Below are 22770 nucleotides of genomic sequence, written 5' to 3'. Positions count from 1 at the left end.
ATTGAAGTAATTATAATGCATAATAATTGCGATTAGACTGAATAACCACAATCAGACAATTAATAATCATGACAGGCTTATGCTCAAGAAACATTTCTAATTGGCACAGCTGTAAACTGGTTGTAATGCTTAATATTTTTGTGGATAATGTGAAAAAAAAAGAAGTATTTATAAAAAGCATTTGGACTTAAAACGCATCACTACAAGGCCAGGGGTCAAAGCCAGGACAGACATTATGACATGAGCCTTGATGGCCTGCTATCAGTCATGTAAATACTATAGCATGGGCAGATGCGAAAGAAGGAGTCAGAAAAATATAATCCAAGATTACTTTTTTATCAGGGAAGGGGGAAAGACTTTAACCCAGGCTAACTCTATGATGAATCCAATAAACTTGATATAAATTATAAATGAGCAATAGGGAAAAATCTCCACAAGCTGTCCATTTAAATCATGAATGAGATTTGCTCCATTGAAAGAAAACTAATCCCCCACCTCTCTGGTGCTGTCCACGTGTGACCTATGAAAGTCAAAGATTCAACAGCATTCCCTGGTGGTTGTCTTGAGCACAGCAGAGTGTTACTACATTCTCACGCTGCTCAGGCCAAGCAGAGGATCATTGACTCTGACAGAAATAACTTCATCCTCTCACTGTAGATATTTCATTCAGGCTTAAACGTGGGCAAGGTGGGAAACTGCCGTAACTAGTGCTCGGGGCTATTTGTCCTGTGATCAGTCCTGGCAGAGTGAGTTAAGAATGTGTGTGTTATAGCTGGTGGACCTAGGGACTAGGGACATACATTTCATGGCTATAATTAGGCAAATAAATTGCAGCAATCAATGTCACCATTACAGCTTGTTCTAGTATGGAGAGCAGTCAGACTTGATAATGTATGGATAGATTTAGTATGCAAAGACAGTATGTTATAGTTAAATGTGTTACTCAATGAGCACAAAAAAAGCACAAGGAGAAAAAAAGTACCAATAAAGTCGAATATTGACTATTATTTATATACTATTTATAAACTTAGGCACAACTTTGAAGTAATGATAAAAAAGCAGTGTCCAAAAAGCATCATACACTATCGTTGAAAAGTTTATGGTCAGTAAGATTTTTTTTTTTTCCATTTAAGATATTAGTACTTTATTCAGCAAGGATGCATTCAATTGATCATAAGTGACAGTGCATTTGTAGTGTGACAAAAGATTTCTTTTTCAAATAAATGTTATTTATTTGAAAATTCGGTCACACTTTGGATTAGGGTCCAATTAACTAACTATTAACTACGACTTTTGCCTCAAACTCCTAATTACGGTTTATTATAGTTAGGAAGGTAGTTGTTAAATTTAGGTACTTGGGTGGATTAAGGGATGTAGAATATGGCTATGCAGAATAAGGCATTAATATGTGCTTTATAAGTACTAATAAACAGCGAAAATCCTAGTAATATGCATGCTAATAAGCAACTAGTTAATAGTGAGAATTGGACCCTAAACTAAAGTGTTAAAATTTCTTTTCATCAAAGAATCCTGAAATATTCATCACGGTTTCCACAAATATATTAAGCAGCACAACTGTTTTCAACACTGATAATAAGAAATGTTTCTTGAGCACGAAATCAGCATATTAGAAATATTTCTGTAGAATTATGTGAAACTGAAGACTGGAGTATTGGCTCCGGAAATCAAACATATAGATTTACCATCACAGTAATAAATTACATTTAAAAAATATATTAAAATAGAAAACAATTATTTATTTATTTATTTATTTATTTTTTACTATTAATTTTTTTTTGTAATAATACTTCACAATATAATTTTTTTAATAACTGCCTTGGTGAGTATAAGAGAATTCTTTTGAAAACATTATAGAAAAAATCTTACAGACCCCAAACTAAATAGAGTAGACTTACAATTGAATCAACCTGACAAAATGTATTTTCTTAGTCACTATTACTATTGTTCACACTTCGGCATGTAATTCTTCCCACATAATTTGTGCTACAGATATGAATGATAGTTCAAATACTGCAGCCCGATGAGGCGTGCTATCATACTTAATAATATCACCTTATGGACAATAAAACAGGCAAAGAAATGAGAGAGACAGGAGTAAAATAGACTAGAAGAGCCTAGATCAGCGTCTCCCCTAAGTGTAGGCTGGAGCCAATACCGTATTACAGTAGTCCCCTGAAAAACATTTTTTAAGAGACTTTAACATTACATTGTATACATTTGTTGCAACCACCTAAAAATATACTTGAAACCACATAGGGATATGTTAAAAACAACAGAGAACATCTTGACAACTGCACAGCAACACCCTACTCTGGTAGCCTGTGAGTTTGAACATGCAAGTACTACTCAAATTTTCTTCAGAAAATGTACAAATCTAGTTCTGGTCACCTTTGTTTCCATGACTAAGATGAGACAATGACACCAACATCATTAAATGATAATTGTGACTATATCAGGTGGGATGACGGACCACCACCTTCAACTAAACCGTGCCAAGACAAGAGTTGCTTGTGGTCCTGGCCAACCCAACACTACACCACAACTTCTCCATTCAGCTAGGTTTGTCATCCTTAAGTCCATCAAGGTCAGCCAGGAACCTTGGAGTTGTGATTGATGATCAATTAAACTTTACAGACCACATTGCTAGAACAGCCCGGTCCTGCAGATTCGCCTTATTCGACATTAGGAGGATCAGGCCCTTCCTATCAGAGCATGCTACACAACTCCTTGTCCAAGCGCTTGTTCTATCCAGACTGGACTATTGTAAGGCTCTCCTAGCAGGTCTTCCAGCTTGCACTGTCAAACCTCTGCAACTGATCCAGAATGCAGCAGATAGAGTGGTCTTTAATATGTATGCGTGAACATGTAATTCGCATTCGCATGACGTCACCGTTTTCACAAATTCACGTTTTTCTTGTTTACATGGAGACGGTAAAGGCATAGTTTCCAAAACCTTGCACTTTGAAACCCGTTTTCAAATGTTTGCGTTTTCAGGCCCCAAAACGCCGCTGTCGTGGTCATGAACGGCCAAACCGCATAAAAAGATTTAGTGTCGAGTAAACATGCCCTAAAACTAGACTAAAATGCCCAGACATTTAGTCGACTAAAACTTGACAAAACAAAAACAGAACAAGGTTGGCTAAATATGATAAAAACTTAAAAAGTACCTTTGACACAGGACTAAGACTAAATTAAATAGCTGACAAAATTAACACTATATTAAAAGGCACAACTTCTACTAAAACAATCAACATTCCAGTAGGCAAACATATAAATAACCAGAGATTAGGCTGATCACATCAAGACAAAAATGCAGTCCTGTCAGTGTGGTCGTCCGTTGTTGAACACACTTCACCACTCTCTGCAGAGCCTTGCGGTCAAGGGCAGAAACTCTGCCATACAAAACTAGGCAAGAGTGTTTTTACTCTTTGCATCAGAAAAAGTAGGAGATGGTTTGAGAAGTCGTCTAACCTTCCTCAGCATTTTGAAGAGTGCATTTTCTTGTTTAGAAAAAGAAGTATTGTTGATTGAGCATAAGAGTTCTGCTAATACTGATTGGTTCATGTTTCTCCGCCCAGCTTCCTAGAATCAATTACCAGATGCTTTGAGGAAAAGGTTTTTGTTCCTACACCACACTGCCTGCAAGATCTCTTGAAATCATGTATTTAAATCCCTCCAACACAGGACACAGCACTACAAAACAATAAAGTTCTGCCCGACCAACGACTCCCTTGCAGGAAGATTGCTCGCTCAAATGTTACTTGGATAAATCCCAGGTAGCGCGACTTCCTGCTAAAGGAAATGAATGTTTGTTTTGGATGGATGACCTTCCAAAGAAACCAATACTGTCAGGGCCAGCAGTCCAATCCCTTGCAACAGTTAGTTACTCGTGCCGTAGAACGTTGTATCTGGGCATTAAAAAAAAAACTCCACTGGACTCCAATGTCGAAGGATAACAAAAATGACCGTTTATTCAGGTCCCACAGTGAAATCTTCTTACAGGAGTAATAAAATAAATGTTTCTTAAACCAAAACTAATGCTGTCTGATATTTCTAAGACAATGTAACGTCCATAGGCTACGGTAAGAAAACTATATCGCTCAGGTCCTAGTTCACAGCTGGCTCCGAGCGTCCAAAGTCAGTTATGACGCTTCAACGGTATTGCGGGAAACCCAGCACAATTCTCTTAAAGGGGCGGTAGCCCTAAATTCAACCTAAACCCTGAGCTAAATAGAAAATGGTTTTCATTGTTTCCAAATCACAAAAACAGCATTTATAATTCAAATTATATCAATGATAGTTTTCTGTAAACCTCCTTAACATTACTAAGAAACATAACTGAGAAATAATAATCTTTTAACCCTTGTGCATTGTTTAAATTTACTACCTTTCGTTATGTTTGTGGCTGAAAACAGCCACTACTTTAAACTGCTGTAAAAATGTATCAGATAAATATTTTTTTCAAATTTTTTTGCATAAATCTATTAATCAACCTCAGTCCTGCTCAAAAATATTAAATGTTTAAAAAAAATTCAGGATTTTAACTCTTTAATTGCCAAATTCGTAAATGATGTCACTTATTTGGGAAAAAAAACACACAAAATTACTCATTTTCAATATAAAATGTGATTGTGGACTGGATTTTTTTTTACCTTTTATCACAGTCTTGGACATGTCAAAGATTAGAAACAACATTGGTTTTGATGCATTGTTAGTTTTTGTGCAGCATCAGATTTAAACTTTTTCTCCCTCATTTACTGTTCGTGGCTGTTTTTGCCCCATTGACTTCCATTATAACCACATTTTTTGATTGCAAAGTCATGACACCATATAATCATGCATTTTTGATTGTTGGTGGTTTTCCCTGTTGGGAAGAGGTAAAATTTGTAATTTTTACTGTTGATAACCAGGTGGCACCATTAACCCTTTAGATAGGCCTGTGCAAAAAAAAGCTTAGTTTCTGGCTTTTACATGGAGTTATATGGAGTATAATAGCATAATAAAGTGTGTGTGTGTGTGTGTGTGTGTGTGTGTGTGTGTGTGTGTGTGTGTGTGTGTGTGTGTGTGTGTGTGTGAACTCACCTTGATGCATCTGAGAAAATCAAAATATGCACCTCAGCTCTCAGAACTACATGGAGTAAACAAAAACAAAGTAAGTATATTTATGCATCTGCTCCCTTTTGATGGTGAGAAATGCAGACTAAACAAAAACAAAGCAAGTGGATTTAAATGCGTGCATGCAAGCCTGCTAGTCATTTGATGGTGAGAAGAGCAGCAAGCAACATGAGAAAGGGCTTGACTTGTGTAGTGAAGTTTTAGAGATGATTATGCAGCCTGACCCCTCCAGCGAGCTGCAGGATGTATCGTCTTCTCCCTCTGACACCACAGACTCAGGAGAGTCAGATCCTGATTTGGATGTGGCACCCTCATCATCCTCTCTAGCTTCCACTGAAGGCGAGGAGGATTCGGAGGATCCTGGATCTGGGTGGATTGGGAGAAACGGCGAAGTGTGGTTTTCCACTAACGCGGAGACAACTCCCTTTCTTCAGCCTGCCAGAGGCGTGACTCCAGGGCCGACGCGCTATGCCATCACAAGGCATAGTCATACATGTTTGTATGACTGTACAAACATGTATGTGTTGACGCAAGTCATGCTGACAATGAGGTCAATCATCTCCTCCGTAAAAAACAGATTGAACACGGAATCCATGTTCTGGACCCTTGCGAAGGCATAGCGCGTCGGCCCTGGAGTCACGCCTCTGGCAGGCTGAAGAAAGGGAGTTGTCTCCGCGTTAGTGGAAAACCACACTTCGCCGTTTCTCCCAATCCACCCAGATCCAGGATCCTCCGAATCCTCCTCGCCTTCAGTGGAAGCTAGAGAGGATGATGAGGGTGCCACATCCAAATCAGGATCTGACTCTCCTGAGTCTGTGGTGTCAGAGGGAGAAGACGATACATCCTGCAGCTCGCTGGAGGGGTCAGGCTGCATAATCATCTCTAAAACTTCACTACACAAGTCAAGCCCTTTCTCATGTTGCTTGCTGCTCTTCTCACCATCAAATGACTAGCAGGCTTGCATGCACGCGTTTAAATCCACTTGCTTTGTTTTTGTTTAGTCTGCATTTCTCACCATCAAAAGGGAGCAGATGCATAAATATACTTACTTTGTTTTTGTTTACTCCATGTAGTTCTGAGAGCTGAGGTGCATATTTTGATTTTCTCAGATGCATCAAGGTGAGTTCACACACACACACACACACACACACACACACACACACACACACACACACACACACACACACACTTTATTATGCTATTATACTCCATATAACTCCATGTAAAAGCCAGAAACTAAGCTTTTTTTTCCACAGGCCTATCTAAAGGGTTAATGGTGCCACCTGGTTATCAACAGTAAAAATTACAAATTTTACCTCTTCCCAACAGGGAAAACCACCAACAATCAAAAATGCATGATTATATGGTGTCATGACTTTGCAATCAAAAAATGTGGTTATAATGGAAGTCAATGGGGCAAAAACAGCCACGAACAGTAAATGAGGGAGAAAAAGTTTAAATCTGATGCTGCACAAAAACTAACAATGCATCAAAACCAATGTTGTTTCTAATCTTTGACATGTCCAAGACTGTGATAAAAGGTAAAAAAAAATCCAGTCCACAATCACATTTTATATTGAAAATGAGTCATTTTGTGTGTTTTTTTTCCCAAATCAGTGACATCATTTACAAATTTGGCAATTAAAGAGTTAAAATCCTGATTTTTTTTTAAACATTTAGTATTTTTGAGCAGGACTGAGGTTGATTAATAGATTTATGCAAAAAAAATAGAAAAAAATATTTATCTGATACATTTTTACAGCAGTTTAAAGTAGTGGCTGTTTTCAGCCACAAACATAACGAAAGGGTAGTAAATTTGCCCACAGTGTACTGTTGAGTTTTTGAAAAATTTCAAAGCATTTTCCCAAAATATGTGTCAAAATAAGATTTGTCACCAAAAATCATTCCATTTGCTGAAACACAGAAAAAGTTATGGCCAAATTTAGACTCAAAAATACCCCATAGTGGATGAAAACATCCCCAACAGCACATAAGGGTTAATAAAGTTATGTCCGATTACTATTAGCAATAAGCTATTAATGTAGTAATATGACCCTTATAAATCAAATATAAGGTTATTCCATATCCCAAATAATATGTACAGTGTTTTGGCTCCTATATTCCGGCCCCTAATTTTTCTTATTTCAGAAACAATTATCTTACACAACAACAAGGAGCCAACAAACTTAAACTAATAACTAATAACTGTAGAGTGTCTCTGTAGCTGACTTCAGCACTGCCTCATGCAGCTTCTTGGAGAAGACAGACCTTGGTTATGGGTCTATCTAATGTGGTTGTCTTCGTCTTGATACGGACTCGGCGCACGAGCCCGTGCGCGTCTGGAACCACCTCGATGATCTTGCCAAGGACCCAGGAGTTGCGGGGCGCAGAATCATCGACGATCAAGACGATGTCCCCCTCAGCGAAGTTCCGGGAAGCACGAGTCCACTTCTGCCTTTCCTGTAACTGCGGAAGGTATTCTCTTGTCCATCGCTTCCAGAATATGTCAGCTATATACTGGACCTGTTTCCACCTCCTGCGGGCGTATACATCCTCCTTCATAAAGAGGCCTGGTGGCAGGGAAGGCTTTGATTGAAGAAGCAAGAGGTGATTGGGGGTAAGCGCTTCCAGGTCTGATGGGTCATTAGAGGCTTTGGTTATAGGTCGACTGTTGATGATGGCTTCTGCCTCACACAAGACGGTGTGCAGGCCTTCCTCATCCAGAGTCTGAAGCCTTACAGTGCTACTGAGGATCTTCCTGACCGACCGAATCATCCGTTCCCAGACGCCGCCATGGTGGGAACCAGTCGGGGGGTTGAAAATCCACTGGATGCCCCTCTGACGCAGACTGCTTTCAATCTTGGAGACATTCCATTCCTCCATAGCTCTCCTTAGCTCCTTCTCCGCCCCCACAAAATTAGTCCCATTATCTGAACGGAGGGTTTTCACTTGGCCTCGTCTTGCTAGAAATCGACGAAGAGCGTCAATGAATGAGTCCGTGTCCAACGATGATGCCACCTCCAGATGGACAGCACGGATAGCCAGACAGGTGAAGATAACGCCCCACCTCTTTACTAGGCTTCTGCCCCGTTTGACTTCGAACGGACCGAAGTAGTCAACTCCAGTGTAGGTGAAAGGGGGTTCATCTGGAAGTACCCTGTCCTGGGGCAAATCTGCCATCTGCTGTTGTCCAGCTGCACCATGCGAGCGTCGACATGTCACACACCTTGATAGGACTCTTCTTATAGCTGAGTGAGCACCAGGAACCCAATACTTCAGTCGCAACTTGGACAGTACATGGTTGCGACCACTGTGACCCACGCACTCATGTATATCTCTGAGTATAAGCTTCGTCACATGGAAGTCCTTAGGTAGGATGGCAGGGTGCTTCACCTCTTCAGGCATCGCCGATCTGCTGAGTCTTCCTCCTACTCTAAGGATCCCCTCCTGTAGTTTGGGTTTGAGCTTATAGATGTGACTGCTCATCTTAACGTCTTCACCTTTCCGAAGTACAGAGATCTCCTCAGAGTACTTTCGCCGCTGACAGAAACGAATGATCTCAAGCTCCGCTTCCTTGAGGTTCTCCACAGTGAGGTTGGTCTTCGGAAGGCTTTTCTTGAAGATCTTCATCTTTTTCTGGACCTCAGACTGTGGAAGTGACGCATTCATCTCCTCCCTCTTACGACACAGAGTCAGCAGCGTGCTTCTCAGCTTCAACATCCAGCTGACTGCCTTCCTCAGACGATTCCAGGAGGAGTAATACTCAAGGAACCGCTGCACTGTGTCCAACTGCTCCTGGACTACAGTAGTGTTGACCACGGCTTTCCTTACCTCTGGGTCCTCCGTGGTTAGGTCCCCATGGTTGTCTGGGTTCTGTGGCCATTCCTCCTCTGGCTTTGTGAGAAAGTCCGGCCCCTTTATCCATGACTCATTGCGCAGGAAGGATCTCACGTCGAGTCCTCTTGACGCAATGTCAGCAGGATTCTTGGCTGTATTTACATGTCGCCACTGTCTTACTTCTGACAGCTTCAAAATTATTTCCACTCGATTAGCGACGAAGGTGCGAAATCGACTGGTTCTATTTCCTATGTACTTGAGTACCGTGGTGCTGTCTGACCAGAACACCGATTCGTTCAAGTGGAGCTCCATTTCTGACCTCAGGGCTTTGTCCATGCGCGCTGCCATGGTAGCTGCCGTTAGTTCCATGCGTGGGATGGTGAGGGGCTTGAGGGGTGCCACCCTGGCCTTTGCCATGACGAAGGCAACGTGAAGCTTGTTTTCTTCGTTCTCCTGCAGCAAGTAGCTCACCGTTCCGTAGCCTTCTTGGCTGGCATCTGCAAAGTGATGCAGCTGATTGAATATTACCTTGCCAAAGTCCCTGGGCTTGAAGCATCTAGACACTCCAAAATCCTTCAGCAAGTGAAGATCCTCCAACCAGCTGTTCCATTCTTTAGCGAGGTGCTCTGGAATGTCATCGTCCCATCCCAGCTTGAGTCGGCAGAGCTCTTGGAGGATTAGCTTTGCTGTCAAGACCACCGGTGCTAGAATACCCAGCGGGTCATAGATAGAGCCAACTACGGAGAGAATGCCTCTTCTTGTGGGTGGCCTCTCTTGGATGATGATCCTAAATTTGAAGTTGTCACTCTCAATACACCATCGGACCCCCAATGCTCGTTCGACAGGTAGCATATCCAAGTCAAGATTGAGGTCTCTTAGTTCTTCAGCTCTCTCCTCCACAGGGATTGCAGACAGCACGGCTCTGCTGTTGCTCACCCACTTCGTAAGGCGGAATCCTCCTGAATGAAGGATGGCCCTCAAGTCGCTGTACATAGATACTGCTTCCTCTTCTGAGCAGACAGACTTGAGGCAGTCATCAACATAGAAGTTGCGTAGTACTGTGTCAATACTTGCATCATTGTACTGACCTCTGCTGTCGTGTGCACACTTCTGTAGGGCAAACGTGGCACAACTTGGAGATGAGGTGGCACCGAATATGTGCACCCTCATTCGGTACTCTGCGATGTCTTGTCTAATGTTACCAGAGGGCCACCAGAGAAACCGCAGAAGGTCAGCATCTTCAGCCGGCACCCGTACCTGGTGGAACATGGCTTCCACATCTGCCATGACAGCCACAACCTCTTGCCGAAACCTTGTGATGACACCAAGCAGAGTACTCGTTAGATCCGGCCCCTGTAGGAGCTGATCATTCAATGTGGTGCCTTGGAAGGACGCCCCACAATCGAAAACCACTCTGATCTTCAGCTTTTTAGCATGATATACGCCATGATGTGGCAAGTACCACACCTTTCCATCGCTACGGCTGATCTCTTCATTGGGAACCTTGACAGCGTAATCCTTCACAATCCAGTCTTCCACAAACGCAGAGTATTCAGCATGGAACTGAGGATTCTTTGTGAACTTCTTCTTTAAGTTGAGAGCTCGCTGTTCAGCTACCTTCCTGTTGTTCGGCATCTTGAAAACTGTGTTCCTCAGTGGTAAACCGATGCTGTAGTGACCCTCTATAAGTTTTGCTGACTGCGAGACCATTTCCAGAAACTGGATGTCTTCCCTTGACATCTCTACACGGTCGTTTTGACACTCTGGAAAGTCGATCTTGAACTGTTGATGGTTCCACAGCTCATCTAGCGTAGCCACTGATATCCGATTGGAAGTGACCTGTATGAGTCCACTAGTCGTGTCATGGCTGTTGACACCACGGAGAGGACCATTGACAGTCCAGCCCAGTCGTGTTTTTACCGCGTATGGCCCATCTTCCACGCTAGGTACCACCTGCCACGGCTCCATGGCCTTGGGTACATCAGTCCCGATGAGAAGATCTACCTCTGCCTGAATCTTTGGGATCTTCACTTGACTGAGATGAGGCCACTTGTCTACTTCCTCCTGCAGAGGGATGTTCTGTTCACGTGCCGGGATCACCCTCTGAGAATAGATGTTGGGCAGCTCCAGGAAGCTGTTGCCATCCATGCCGCTGACTTCCAGACCAGACACCACATGGCTGCTCACCAGCCGCTCGCCTCCCATGGTCTTCAGCAGAATACTTGTTTTCCTCCCTGTTACATTGAGTGAGGCCATTAACTTCTCTGTGCAGAAGGTGACATTGCTGCCTGGGTCGAGGAACGCATAAGTAGTCACAATCTTATTACCTTTCTTGGCCTTGACATGTACTGGAACGATCGCCAGAACACTATTAACATTGCCGGCCCCAGTAGCTTTACAGGTCCTCATCTCTGCATTGATGCATCCACTTACTACTGAACTGGATTCTTCATCTGCTCGTTCCACTTTCTGCTTTGTGTTTTTGGACGTGTCAGTCAATGGCTCCTTCTGCCTTGCTTCATCAGTAGCATCATCCTTATTCTTCTTATGGAGAACTGTCGGGTGAGTAAGCTGGCACACCTTGCAGGCCATCTTCTCATCGCAGGCCTTGCTCATGTGTCCTTGTTTCAGGCAACTGAAGCATAGTCCTTTACTCTTAAGAAAGTCGATCTTCTCCTTGTGAAGAGACCTTTTCATCCTTTTGCAGTGTTCCAAGGTGTGCTGTTCTCCTTGGCAGTAGAGACAAGGGGTCGAGAAAGCACACAGTGATTCTCCCTTGGGCTTTAATTTTGTCTCAGCAGGATTCTTGACTGCTATGGCTGCAGTAGTGAAGCTTCTCTGAGCACCACTCGTTCTGGCTGATTTGGCTGTCTTGTGAGCCCTTACATGACTCTTGTTTCCATCCGTAATGTCGCCGAAGAGTGGGTGGAGGGCTTCATCCGCTTGCTGAATCACAAAGCCGACAAGGTCCCTGAACTTAGCGCTGCGTTGCTCCTTCTCTAGGAGAGCACATGCTTTACTTCTCCACCTCTCCCTCTGCTTGTATGGAAGCTTGGCAGCGATAGCTCGCATATTGGACACACTGTCAAGCTCTTGCATATACTCTACATCCGACATTGCGTTGAGGCATCCTGTGAGGTAAAGGCCAAAGGAGTGAAGTGCTTCTCCGTCATCTGACTTGATTGTCGGCCAGGCCAGTGCTTTGTCGATGTACGCCATTGAAATCTTATATCCATTACCAAAGTACTCCTTTAAGAGCCTCTTGGCTTCACGATAGCCAGTTTGGGGTTCCATGTGAAAACAACTTCGTATAAGCTCCCTCGGCTGCCCTTCCGTGTACTGCTCCATGTAGTACAGCCGGTCCCTGTCACTATCCGTCTTGTCCTCTACTCCATGTTCAAAGGCCCTGATGAATAGCCTGTATTCCATAGGGTCCCCCTTGAATATTGGAATCTTCTGAGGTGGCAGGGTAGCGAGGTTCTGTTGTTTCATTAGGAAGTCAATAACGGATAATGGCGAAGATTCTTGTCGCAAAGTCTCCTGTTCCGTCCTCACATCCCTAGTAGGGGCTCCATGGCTACCTCTGCGAGCAGGTTCTATTCTGACTTCTGCTTGGGGAGTAGTCGTAGCTTGCCTAGGAGCTTGTGGTACCGTGTGCTTTGCATTCTCTATGTAAGAGTTCATACCATCTTGCTGGCTCACTCTAGACCAGGCTCTGATACCTTCAAACTCCTCTAGTACTCTGCACTTAGCATCGGAGGCTGCAAGCGCGATCTGCATTTGCAACTCCTCTCTCTCAGCTTTTATCTTAGCTTCCTGTTCATCAAGTAGTTGTTTTTGTTTTAGAGTGAAAGCTCGAGCTTGTAGCTCAGCTCTCTCTAATTCAGCCTTCAGACGGGCCGCTGATGCAGAGGATGCTTTGGAATGTACTGAGGATGGTGTTTTAGACCCTTTCCTTAACCTTCTCGAAGCAATAGTCACTGATGCACTATCTTCAGGAGAAATCTCCTCATTTGTCTTTTTAGCCTCGGCTATGCGCTGATGCACCTCTTTTATCCATTTCTCAGCCTTAGTAGCAAAGTTATGAAACATATCGGCCTTCGGCTTAAACCATCCTTCCTGATCTGCATTCATTTCTGATGTTTCATCCAGTAACACTTTGACTGATGTATTTAGTTCACAAAACTCTCCAAACAGTTTATTGAACTCTACTGTTAACATTTTCTCTACAGCTGTCAGGTTACTGTCGTCACCTTCATCCATTGACTGAGTTATCTGATTCATTTTGCTGGTTAGCTGACCTAGCTTATTTTTCCTTTTGTTAATGGCATGACGGACTTTTTCTTCATAAGCCTTGGCTGTGACTTTAACCTGTCTAGCTTCAGTAGGTTCAGGTTGTGGGGTTGAATAGCCTGCTTGGCTCATCTTGATGAATTTAAGTTACAGTGAGAACCAAAAATCAATTTGCCATTTGCCTGGTGAAAACGTTTCTCTATAACTCTGCTACCAAATAGTAGCTAAAGTTGCACCAACTTAGCTAATTAGCAACAAGCTGGCTAAATTTTGACGTCTCCACACAACAGAAAAGACACAAATAGCATCCACATTCTCCTTTCTTCAGTACTCACTGCCCACCAATCTGCTTCTTTTCCTTCCTTACAGAGCTCCAGTGGCTTGTGATTCTTGAATCCTTTTTCCTCATAGAGCACAGTTTTCTTACTATGTCAGGGCCAGCAGTCCAATCCCTTGCAACAGTTAGTTACTCGTGCCGTAGAACGTTGTATCTGGGCATTAAAAAAAAACTCCACTGGACTCCAATGTCGAAGGATAACAAAAATGACCGTTTATTCAGGTCCCACAGTGAAATCTTCTTACAGGAGTAATAAAATAAATGTTTCTTAAACCAAAACTAATGCTGTCTGATATTTCTAAGACAATGTAACGTCCATAGGCTACGGTAAGAAAACTATATCGCTCAGGTCCTAGTTCACAGCTGGCTCCGAGCGTCCAAAGTCAGTTATGACGCTTCAACGGTATTGCGGGAAACCCAGCACAATTCTCTTAAAGGGGCGGTAGCCCTAAATTCAACCTAAACCCTGAGCTAAATAGAAAATGGTTTTCATTGTTTCCAAATCACAAAAACAGCATTTATAATTCAAATTATATCAATGATAGTTTTCTGTAAACCTCCTTAACATTACTAAGAAACATAACTGAGAAATAATAATCTTTTAATAAAGTTATGTCCGATTACTATTAGCAATAAGCTATTAATGTAGTAATATGACCCTTATAAATCAAATATAAGGTTATTCCATATCCCAAATAATATGTACAGTGTTTTGGCTCCTATAAATACCACATCCACCTGCCTACTCTGACAATATATCTTCCTGAGAGTGTCTATGATTTAGACTAATTTTCTTTGAGGAGTCAAAGCAGTAGTTATCAATAGATTTAAAAAAGACAAATGGTCCTCCACACCATTTCAGAGAGAGCACATTGATTTTTATTATTTATTTATTTTATTCAGAGAGCTCCTAGGTCTACATTACATTCAGCCAGACTTTTTAAGGTATCAAAATCTTAAGAGTCACATCTAATTTGGAAACTTTGTTCACATTCAGAAGAGAAACGTTTAAACAAAGGCATAATCTGCACAACCCTGCTGTTCAGAATAAACTAAATATTTGAGGCTTTACTTCAAACACGCACCCGTGAGACTGTGAAGATCGTAGTTCGATAGCAAAATCTTAAGTATTAGCCATTGGAATTTCCTTCTCCTTCGAAAAAGGAGGCCAGCTTCATGGTCTAAATAGCATAATTCCTCGTTCTAAACCCCACAGACTGAAAAGTCTGGAGCAGAGAGCAAAAGACATTGTTTACAAGCTCAAGTCATCTCAGCAGCTCCTTTTATGTTAAGTGAAGGCGAGAGAAAACGGCATCTCTGCAGTCATATCCATTTGCTGGCTCACTTCTTACAAAAATTCTGCAGGAAACCTGACATCTGTGTTCAGTTAGAGAAAAAAAAAAATCTCCAGCACTAGGCTTTTTGGGTCCACATAAGTGTTGTTATTGCTAAGTATGCTAACTATTAAAGTTCCTTGAAAGTATTAAAAATTGTTTTCATCAATTGAAGTAAAGGTAAAATAAAATATAAATATTATATGAAAAACTTCAAAATTAGAAATGGCACCTTAAAATAAGTTCAAGACAAAGTATTGAAATTACTAAAACTGAAATAATAGAATAGAAAAATTACAAAAGCACATATCCAAAAGACTAAAACAAACTACAATTAAAAAGAAAAAAAATGAAATAAAAGGTAATGTAAATATTAATAAATACTATAATAGTATACTATTAGTATAACACTGGTCCACGTCATGCAAACTGAGCAATGAAAATAATCATTTGTACATTCTGAGAATTTGCCATCTGATTAATTCTGATCCTTCAACTGCCCTGTACTTTGCCCTTTATTAACCTATATAATATTCTCATTACCTTTCCTCCGCTGATGTAGTTTCATCCTCTTCCTCGCTGATCGTCTCTAGTTTCTCGGTCCCCTCACGTCCAACATCCTGCTTGGTCACACGGCCCAACGGCAGGCAGCTGCAGCAGGTACCCATGCTGGCGGAGGCTTTAGCATCTCTACGGCCCCTATGTCTGCTGTCTCTTCGGTCTACAAACTTTCTCATATACAGCAACACACATTGTTACATCTCAACCATGTTTCTGAGTTTAGCGCGGGCTGGAGGGTTAAATACGACAAGTCAATCTGTGTCTGACTGAATAGCCCTGGTGACATACTGCAAAACATAAGAAGCCACTGTCCTCTCTTCTCAATTACCTCATTGTTTTTCCTCTGTCCCTTCCTCCTGTCAATGCTCTGTTATTACACCAAGTCCCATTTGTTTCGACCAGCACAAACAATGTGTTTTTAGCCTAGCATGGCTTTCATCTGTCATGGAAGATGTGATGGTACCATGGCACTTTGTGTCTGGTGCCTACTTCTTTCTCAAAGGAAGTATCATACAGTATACTATCTGGACAATATGGATGGCTTGAGGATACAATACAACAGTTGTAAGCAGCAATTCAGCACGACTGGTCTCCTACGCTCCAGATTAGATCAGAATATGGCTGCCCTCGGGCAAGTTATTTAAACTGGACTCACAGTGGTACTCCCGGGTTGTGTGTCATTCATTTTGATTTCAGACTCTGAATTGAATTTAGGTAGCACAGGATGCACAAAGAGTGCAAACAATGTGACACCATCAAAACATTTTGTGATTATCCCAACAAAGCAAAAGATTTTGTCCAAGTAATGGAAAATGGAGGGAGTATTTAGAAAACCTTTTGGGGGGAAAAAGCCTACCATGTGCCAATAAATTAAATGTTTGTAAAAAAAAAAAAAAAAGTGAATATATTGAATAAAATATTTTTTATAAATACACTACTGTTCAAAGGTTTTGAGGTCAGTCAGATTTTTTTTTTTTTTAAAGACATTAATACTTTTATTCAGCAAGGATGCATTAAATTGATCAAAAGTGGCAGTAAAGACATTTATGTTACAAAAATTAATATTTCAAATAAATGTTTTTTTTTTTTTACTTTCTATTAGTCAAAGAATATTATTTTAAATTGCAATAATATTTCACAATTTATTTTTGATCAAATAAATTCAACATTGGTGAAGAGACTTGTGAAAAAAAAAAAAGTTTAAAAAATAACTCTTACAGAACCCAACATTTTGAAATAATCCTTTTAAAAATACTGTAAAATAACATACCATTTTTAATACATTTAATTTTAGGGACAATTGTGGAAGAACATTCCATTGCTCTGATGAAGTGAAGTTCTTTTGATGTCAGTGTTTATTTTTATAGTTATTTGAAAACAGTGTGTAGAACATACTGTGCTATACACTCACCTAAAGGATTATTAGGAACACCTGTTCAATTTCTCATTAATGCAATTATCTAATCAACCAATCACATGGCAGTTGCTTCAATGCATTTAGGGGTGTGGTCCTGGTCAAGACAATCTCCTGAAGTCCAAACTGAATGTCAGAATGGGAAAGAAAGGTGATTTAAGCAATTTTGAGCGTTGCATGGTTGTTGGTGCCAGACGGGCCGGTCTGAGTATTTCACAATCTGCTCAGTTACTGGGATTTTCACGCACAACCATTTCTAGGGTTTACAAAGAATGGTGTGAAAAGGGAAAAACATCCAGTATGCGGCAGTCCTGTGGGCGAAAATGCCTTGTTGATGCTAGAGGTCAGAGGAGAATGGGCCGACTGATTCAAGCTGATAGAAGAGCAACTTTGACTGAAATAACCACTCGTTACAACCGAGATATGAAGCCACAACATGCACAACCTTGAGGCGGATGGGCTACAACAGCAGAAGACCCCACCGGGTACCACTCATCTCCACTACAAATAGGAAAAAGAGGCTACAATTTGCACGAGCTCACCAAAATTGGACAGTTGAAGACTGGAAAAATGTTGCCTGGTCTGATGAGTCTCGATTTCGGTTGAGACATTCAGATGGTAGAGTCAGAATTTGGCGTAAACAGAATGAGAACATGGATCCATCATGCCTTGTTACCACTGTGCAGGCTGGTGGTGGTGGTGTAATGGTGTGGGGGATGTTTTCTTGGCACACTTTAGGCCCTTTAGTGCCAATTGGGCATCGTTTAAATGCCACGGCCTACCTGAGCATTGTTTCTGACCATGTCCATCCCTTTATGACCACCATGTACCCATCCTCTGATGGCTACTTACAGCAGGATAATGCACCATGTCACAAAGCTCGAATCATTTCAAATTGGTTTCTTGAACATGACAATGAGTTCACTGTACTAAAATGGCCCCCACAGTCACCAGATCTCAACCCAATAGAGCATCTTTGGGATGTGGTGGAACGGGAGCTTCGTGCCCTGGATGTGCATCCCACAAATCTCCATCAACTGCAAGATGCTATCCTATCAATATGGGCCAACATTTCTAAAGAATGCTTTCAGCACCTTGTTGAATCAATGCCACATAGAATTAAGGCAGTTCTGAAGGCGAAAGGGGGTCAAACACAGTAGTGTTCTTAATAATCCTTTAGGTGAGTGTATATACACTGTGTGAAAGTAATCTACATACCATGGAATTAATAGGCATAGTCAGACAAAATTAATGATGCATAGAATAAAATAAATAATTTATGATAGATTTTACTAAATGTGTTTAACCACTGAAATTCCTCAACTTAGAATGACAGGAAGACAAATATAAATTGTCTTGCGATTCAAATTCAAATTCAACATCCTGTGGGACATGGCCAATTCAATTTTAATTCCTGCTCATGAATTGAAAGGGAGCCAATTCTTACATTTGGCCCAACCCTGGAATTCTCAAGACGATCAGTCATGCCTGGATTCATAAGCAGACCCCCCTGCTGCTGCTGGTGAGATACAAATAACACGATTTCCACAAGATAAATTATTAATGCTGCAGGTAGTTCAAAAGGAGCATTTCTCTTTTTTTTCTCATGAGCAGTTTAGTCCACTGCAGCTCCACTGCGCACAGCCCCCACCGCAACAGGAAAACATTAAGCAGTCCCGTCACAGCGAAAGGCTCCTGCCTCACTGAAAAACGCAGCATAATCACTTTATCCCCTATTCTCTTCAGAGAAAGAGGGTAAGGGGGAGAGAGAGAAAGAGAGAGAGGTAATACTGGCACAAACATGCTGTCTCATAATGCCTCATGCGTATGCTGAGAAACATCTGAGGGATCAAACAGAACTAGTGAACAAGTCGAGACACCTCAGATTTCAAATCAATCTAACTGAAGTGAGCATCTGCTACTGAGTAAGCATCCATCCTATGTAAACATTATGGTATGAAACAGCTGACTGAGATAAGCCAGAAAGAGCCACTGCACCTATAATATTAGCATTTTTTACTTGCACTGCAATATTTTGTCTGACGTACTGTGACGAAGCACAACCACTGCTCGGCGCTGAGGCTGACTACAAAAGCCAGCCAATCACACTTAGTGATTACACAAAGGAAACAAACACATTTCAGTGGAGCGGATGTCATGTAAAGGTCACACACACACACACACTCATAGTATTCATGACGAGGCCAAAACAAAAAGTCTGACAATGTATAGCTATAATAACACACACACACACACACACACACACACAAAATAAATCAAGTAGCTTTAAAAAAGCATTTGAATCTGACTGATAATAAACAGACGATGTTACAAGTTGTTGTATAAATCGCACGAAGGCATCTCAACAAATCAGTCTTTAATCCAAACCGAATTATGCAGGAGAAAACAACTACATTAGCACAAACGATACCATCAACTAACTCAAACTGAGGGCTTATATACACAGAGCAAACAAAGGGTAACTAAACAAGGAACACCTGAATTGAATGGATCAAACAATGCGTAACCATGGAAACAAACAAGCAGGGAACAGAGAGAACAGAACTAATTAACATACTAGAAAACTAACTATGAAACTCAGGCATGAATGGAACAGAAAAACATGATAAACAAACTCAGAATGTGACATTACTCCCCCCGGAAGGCGCGACCTTGAGGCAAAAAGAGTCCAACCGGGGAGGGAGGGAGAGCGGGCGGGCACCCTGGAGTAGTGGCGGGTAATGGGCAGGTGACCAGGGTGGTGCAGGTAGGCTTGGAAGCCTCTAGGGCAGCACCGGCAATACAGGGAGCCAGGGAGGTACTGGCAGTGCAGGGGGCGCTGGAGATGTAAATCGCAAGGGCTTTGTCTTCTTGAGACAAGGTAGGAACATTAGAGTCTATATCTTTGGAGATGTAAATGGCAAAGGAGCTAGGGACATTTGAGCTTAGAACACTGAAGACAGGAACAGCCTCCGTGGCCAAAACGAAGGAGCTAGGGACACTGGAGTTAGGAATGGTAATACTGCAGGAACTCCTCCACATATTGTTCTGGTTCCTGACCGCTCTGATGGAGGGAGAAGATGAGATGTCAGATCCTCAGCCAGTCCTCTTGCCTCAGCCAGATCCATATTTCTCCTTCTTGTTTTGGGGTCTGGTATTGTCACGTACTGTGGTTGTGATCAAAGTGCACAACGATATAGAGGTCACAATAGTCCTTTTAACCAAAACCATGAGATAACAAAGGGTAAATAAACAAGAAACAGCTGAACTCAATGAATCAAACAATAGCCGTGTTTCCCCTGTTAGGCCAAAAGTAAGCATTCTAGTGCGTGCCAGGGCCAGTCGAGTTTCTAGCAAGTGTATGAAATAACTTCCTTGTGATCCGATGGGGATTCTGATCACTGTATGAGGCAGAAATATATTTATATGCGATACTAAAGACTACTTATGCTAACCATTGCAATAATAAATACATATAGCAAATACCAGAGGCTGTTGAAGAACATAGACAAATCATATCATAAATAATTATAATCGTGTATTACTTTGGTTTCATGTTTTAACTGTCTCTTGCCTGTGCCTTTGTTGATACCAGACAAATGCCTCTGCATGTGTCATACAAAACATGTATAGCTCCTAACTCCTGTTTTCTTCTCATGAGCTCCCTCTGTTGCTCTGGCTGAAAGGAGGTGTGTGGAAGCTAAAGTATAGCGTGCTTGCTGCATGACATGGAGGTGCCAACGTGATCACTCAACAGTTTTCCTGATAACAGCGGAAACAACTTAACACTCTGTTGTTTTTGTTCATACAGATAATGAGAACCAGAGAATTACAGTAATGCATCATTTGAAACTGTAAAGAGTCTACTTTTATTTGTGTAAACTCACAATTACAACAAAACATGTTTTTGTAAAAGAAAGAAAACAAAAAGGATGTGCTTTCTGCTATCTCAGCCTCCGTAAACTGGAGCGCGTCACAACAATGAACAAACTCAGTTTCTCACAGACACGAGAAATATATCTATAGAAAGCTTGAAATGTCTACTTTTAAACTAACCAATTCAAATAAAAAACAAATACTCTCTGATTATGTAATCTGCATGAAACATGCATTTCTCTCTAAAGTAACTGCTCTTTCAGATATTGTTGGATTTATGCAAAAACAACTGGTTCAGAAATGACTGCTCATGTTTACAAATACACTTATTCTATGGATGGGACAAAAAAAAAAAAGTAGCGATGGGAAGATAATGCACCAATAGCTAACCTCTGTACCTAAGCTAAACTGTTCATGTAAACACTATGTTCGGATTCATCAATCGGAATGATTTCATTCCAATTGAATCTAAAATTGTCGATGTAAACATAGCTATTGTCTTCTGATGCTAAACGAAAAATACTTACATATTAAACTTTATAAATCATTGCTTCCGGTACACTGCCATACGAATGCTCACAAAAGAGACGTTGTACCATGCAACTTGAGTGCGCTGTGAAGTTCGAACAAGAAGTGGCATTCCTCCATGCTTCCGCGTTAGTGCTCGCACGAATTTCACAACACACTTACATCACGTCACAACGTCTCTCTTTTCAAACACATCGGGGATGGCATGAGTGCAAGTAAATGATAAGATAATTTTAATTATTTGGGTGAACTATCCCTTTGAACATGATTCCAGGGGGTTAGTGAATGAGCTATTTAGTGTTCTGCCCCTAAATACAACCCTATCAAACCATCAATCCTCAATGTATCAAGTCTAATCTTGAGCATCATTTATTAACTGTTAAATGTGAAGAAACACAGGAAGGTCTGGACCATCCCAATAGGTCTCTAGGTTAAAATGAGCACATATGTCTACAGTAAATTTTGTAATTAATATATTAAACATGACAGTTCACCTCAAAAACGCTCAGTAGTAGCCGGATCTGGAGCGTATCTCCACTATATTTTGAACAGATGTGACAGCAGGTAATGTAGCATGACTCTACACCATCAGAAAGTAAAAGTCAAAAGGTCATTTGCAGGATGAGTGAGCTTTGCCTCTGAAATAAAGGAATGGGACTACTTAAAAACACATCTACACAGGAACAGTGAGGCGTGGAGAGGGTTGCTGGTTTGGCACAAATGCTGCTCCACTGACATTGCTGGGAGATGGTGCCTATAGGGAAATCCATCCTCTTTAATCAACATTTAAAGTGTTTTGCCTCCACTCTACTGAAACACATCATGGTTAATTAACTCATTGCATCCCAAGAACTTCAGGAGACTGAACCAATAGTGGGGGGTGGGATCAATACACCATGAGTGGATCAGAAGGGCGATTGAGGTAAAAATACCACAAACTGAAATTCTACATTTTTTCCCAAGAGTTTGAGCTGTGGGAGTGCCAGAGAGCTGGTGTTTGGGAATCTGATTCTCTGTAGGCGGTCAATTTAGGGCTACAGTCTCATGGAAATACAACACTTCCACTGCAGCTCTAGTGGGATGTAAACCCAAATGACAAAAAGGATATTGTCCCAATAGGACACCATTGTGTCTAAGTGCCTTTGGGGAGATATAGAATTGCACAAATTCAGTACAGAATACTTTTCAGAGAATCTGCTGGCTTTTTGGGGAGGAAAAACTGGGAAATTCTTGTTTCACACGTGTTCGTACACAAAATCCCAAATAATCAGAAGCTCTAACAGGCATTCACTCAAGTGTGATTATATATACTACCGTCCAAAATTTGGGGATCAGTATGATTTAAAAAATAAAAATAAAATAAGAAATCTCTTATGCTCACCAAGGCTGTACTTATACATTTAGTATATTTTAAAAATGTAATTTATTCATTACTCCAATCTTCAGTGTCACAT

The 22770-nt window shown here is 41.3% G+C and overlaps 1 protein-coding gene across 12 annotated transcripts in view; it reads right to left on the bottom strand.

Moving 5' to 3' along the window:
* The window catches only part of plekha7b (pleckstrin homology domain containing, family A member 7b), a 111217-nt gene that overhangs the window by 79673 nt on the left and 8774 nt on the right, over window positions 1-22770 (bottom strand). Inside the window, exon 1 of one of the 12 annotated variants that reach the window (XM_084110212.1) lies at window positions 15481-15743. The exons of the other annotated variants lie outside the window; for them this stretch is intronic. Within the exon in view, the coding sequence (XP_083966338.1) occupies window positions 15481-15674 (194 nt within the window). The 5' untranslated portion in view covers window positions 15675-15743. Of the gene's footprint in view, window positions 1-15480; window positions 15744-22770 lie in introns of those variants that run through there. 12 annotated transcript variants of the gene reach the window in all.

Source organism: Abramis brama, assembly GCF_963993115.1.
Source record: "Abramis brama genome assembly, chromosome: 3".
NCBI lineage: Eukaryota > Metazoa > Chordata > Actinopteri > Cypriniformes > Leuciscidae > Abramis > Abramis brama.
This window is presented reverse-complemented; position numbering and strand designations above follow the sequence as displayed.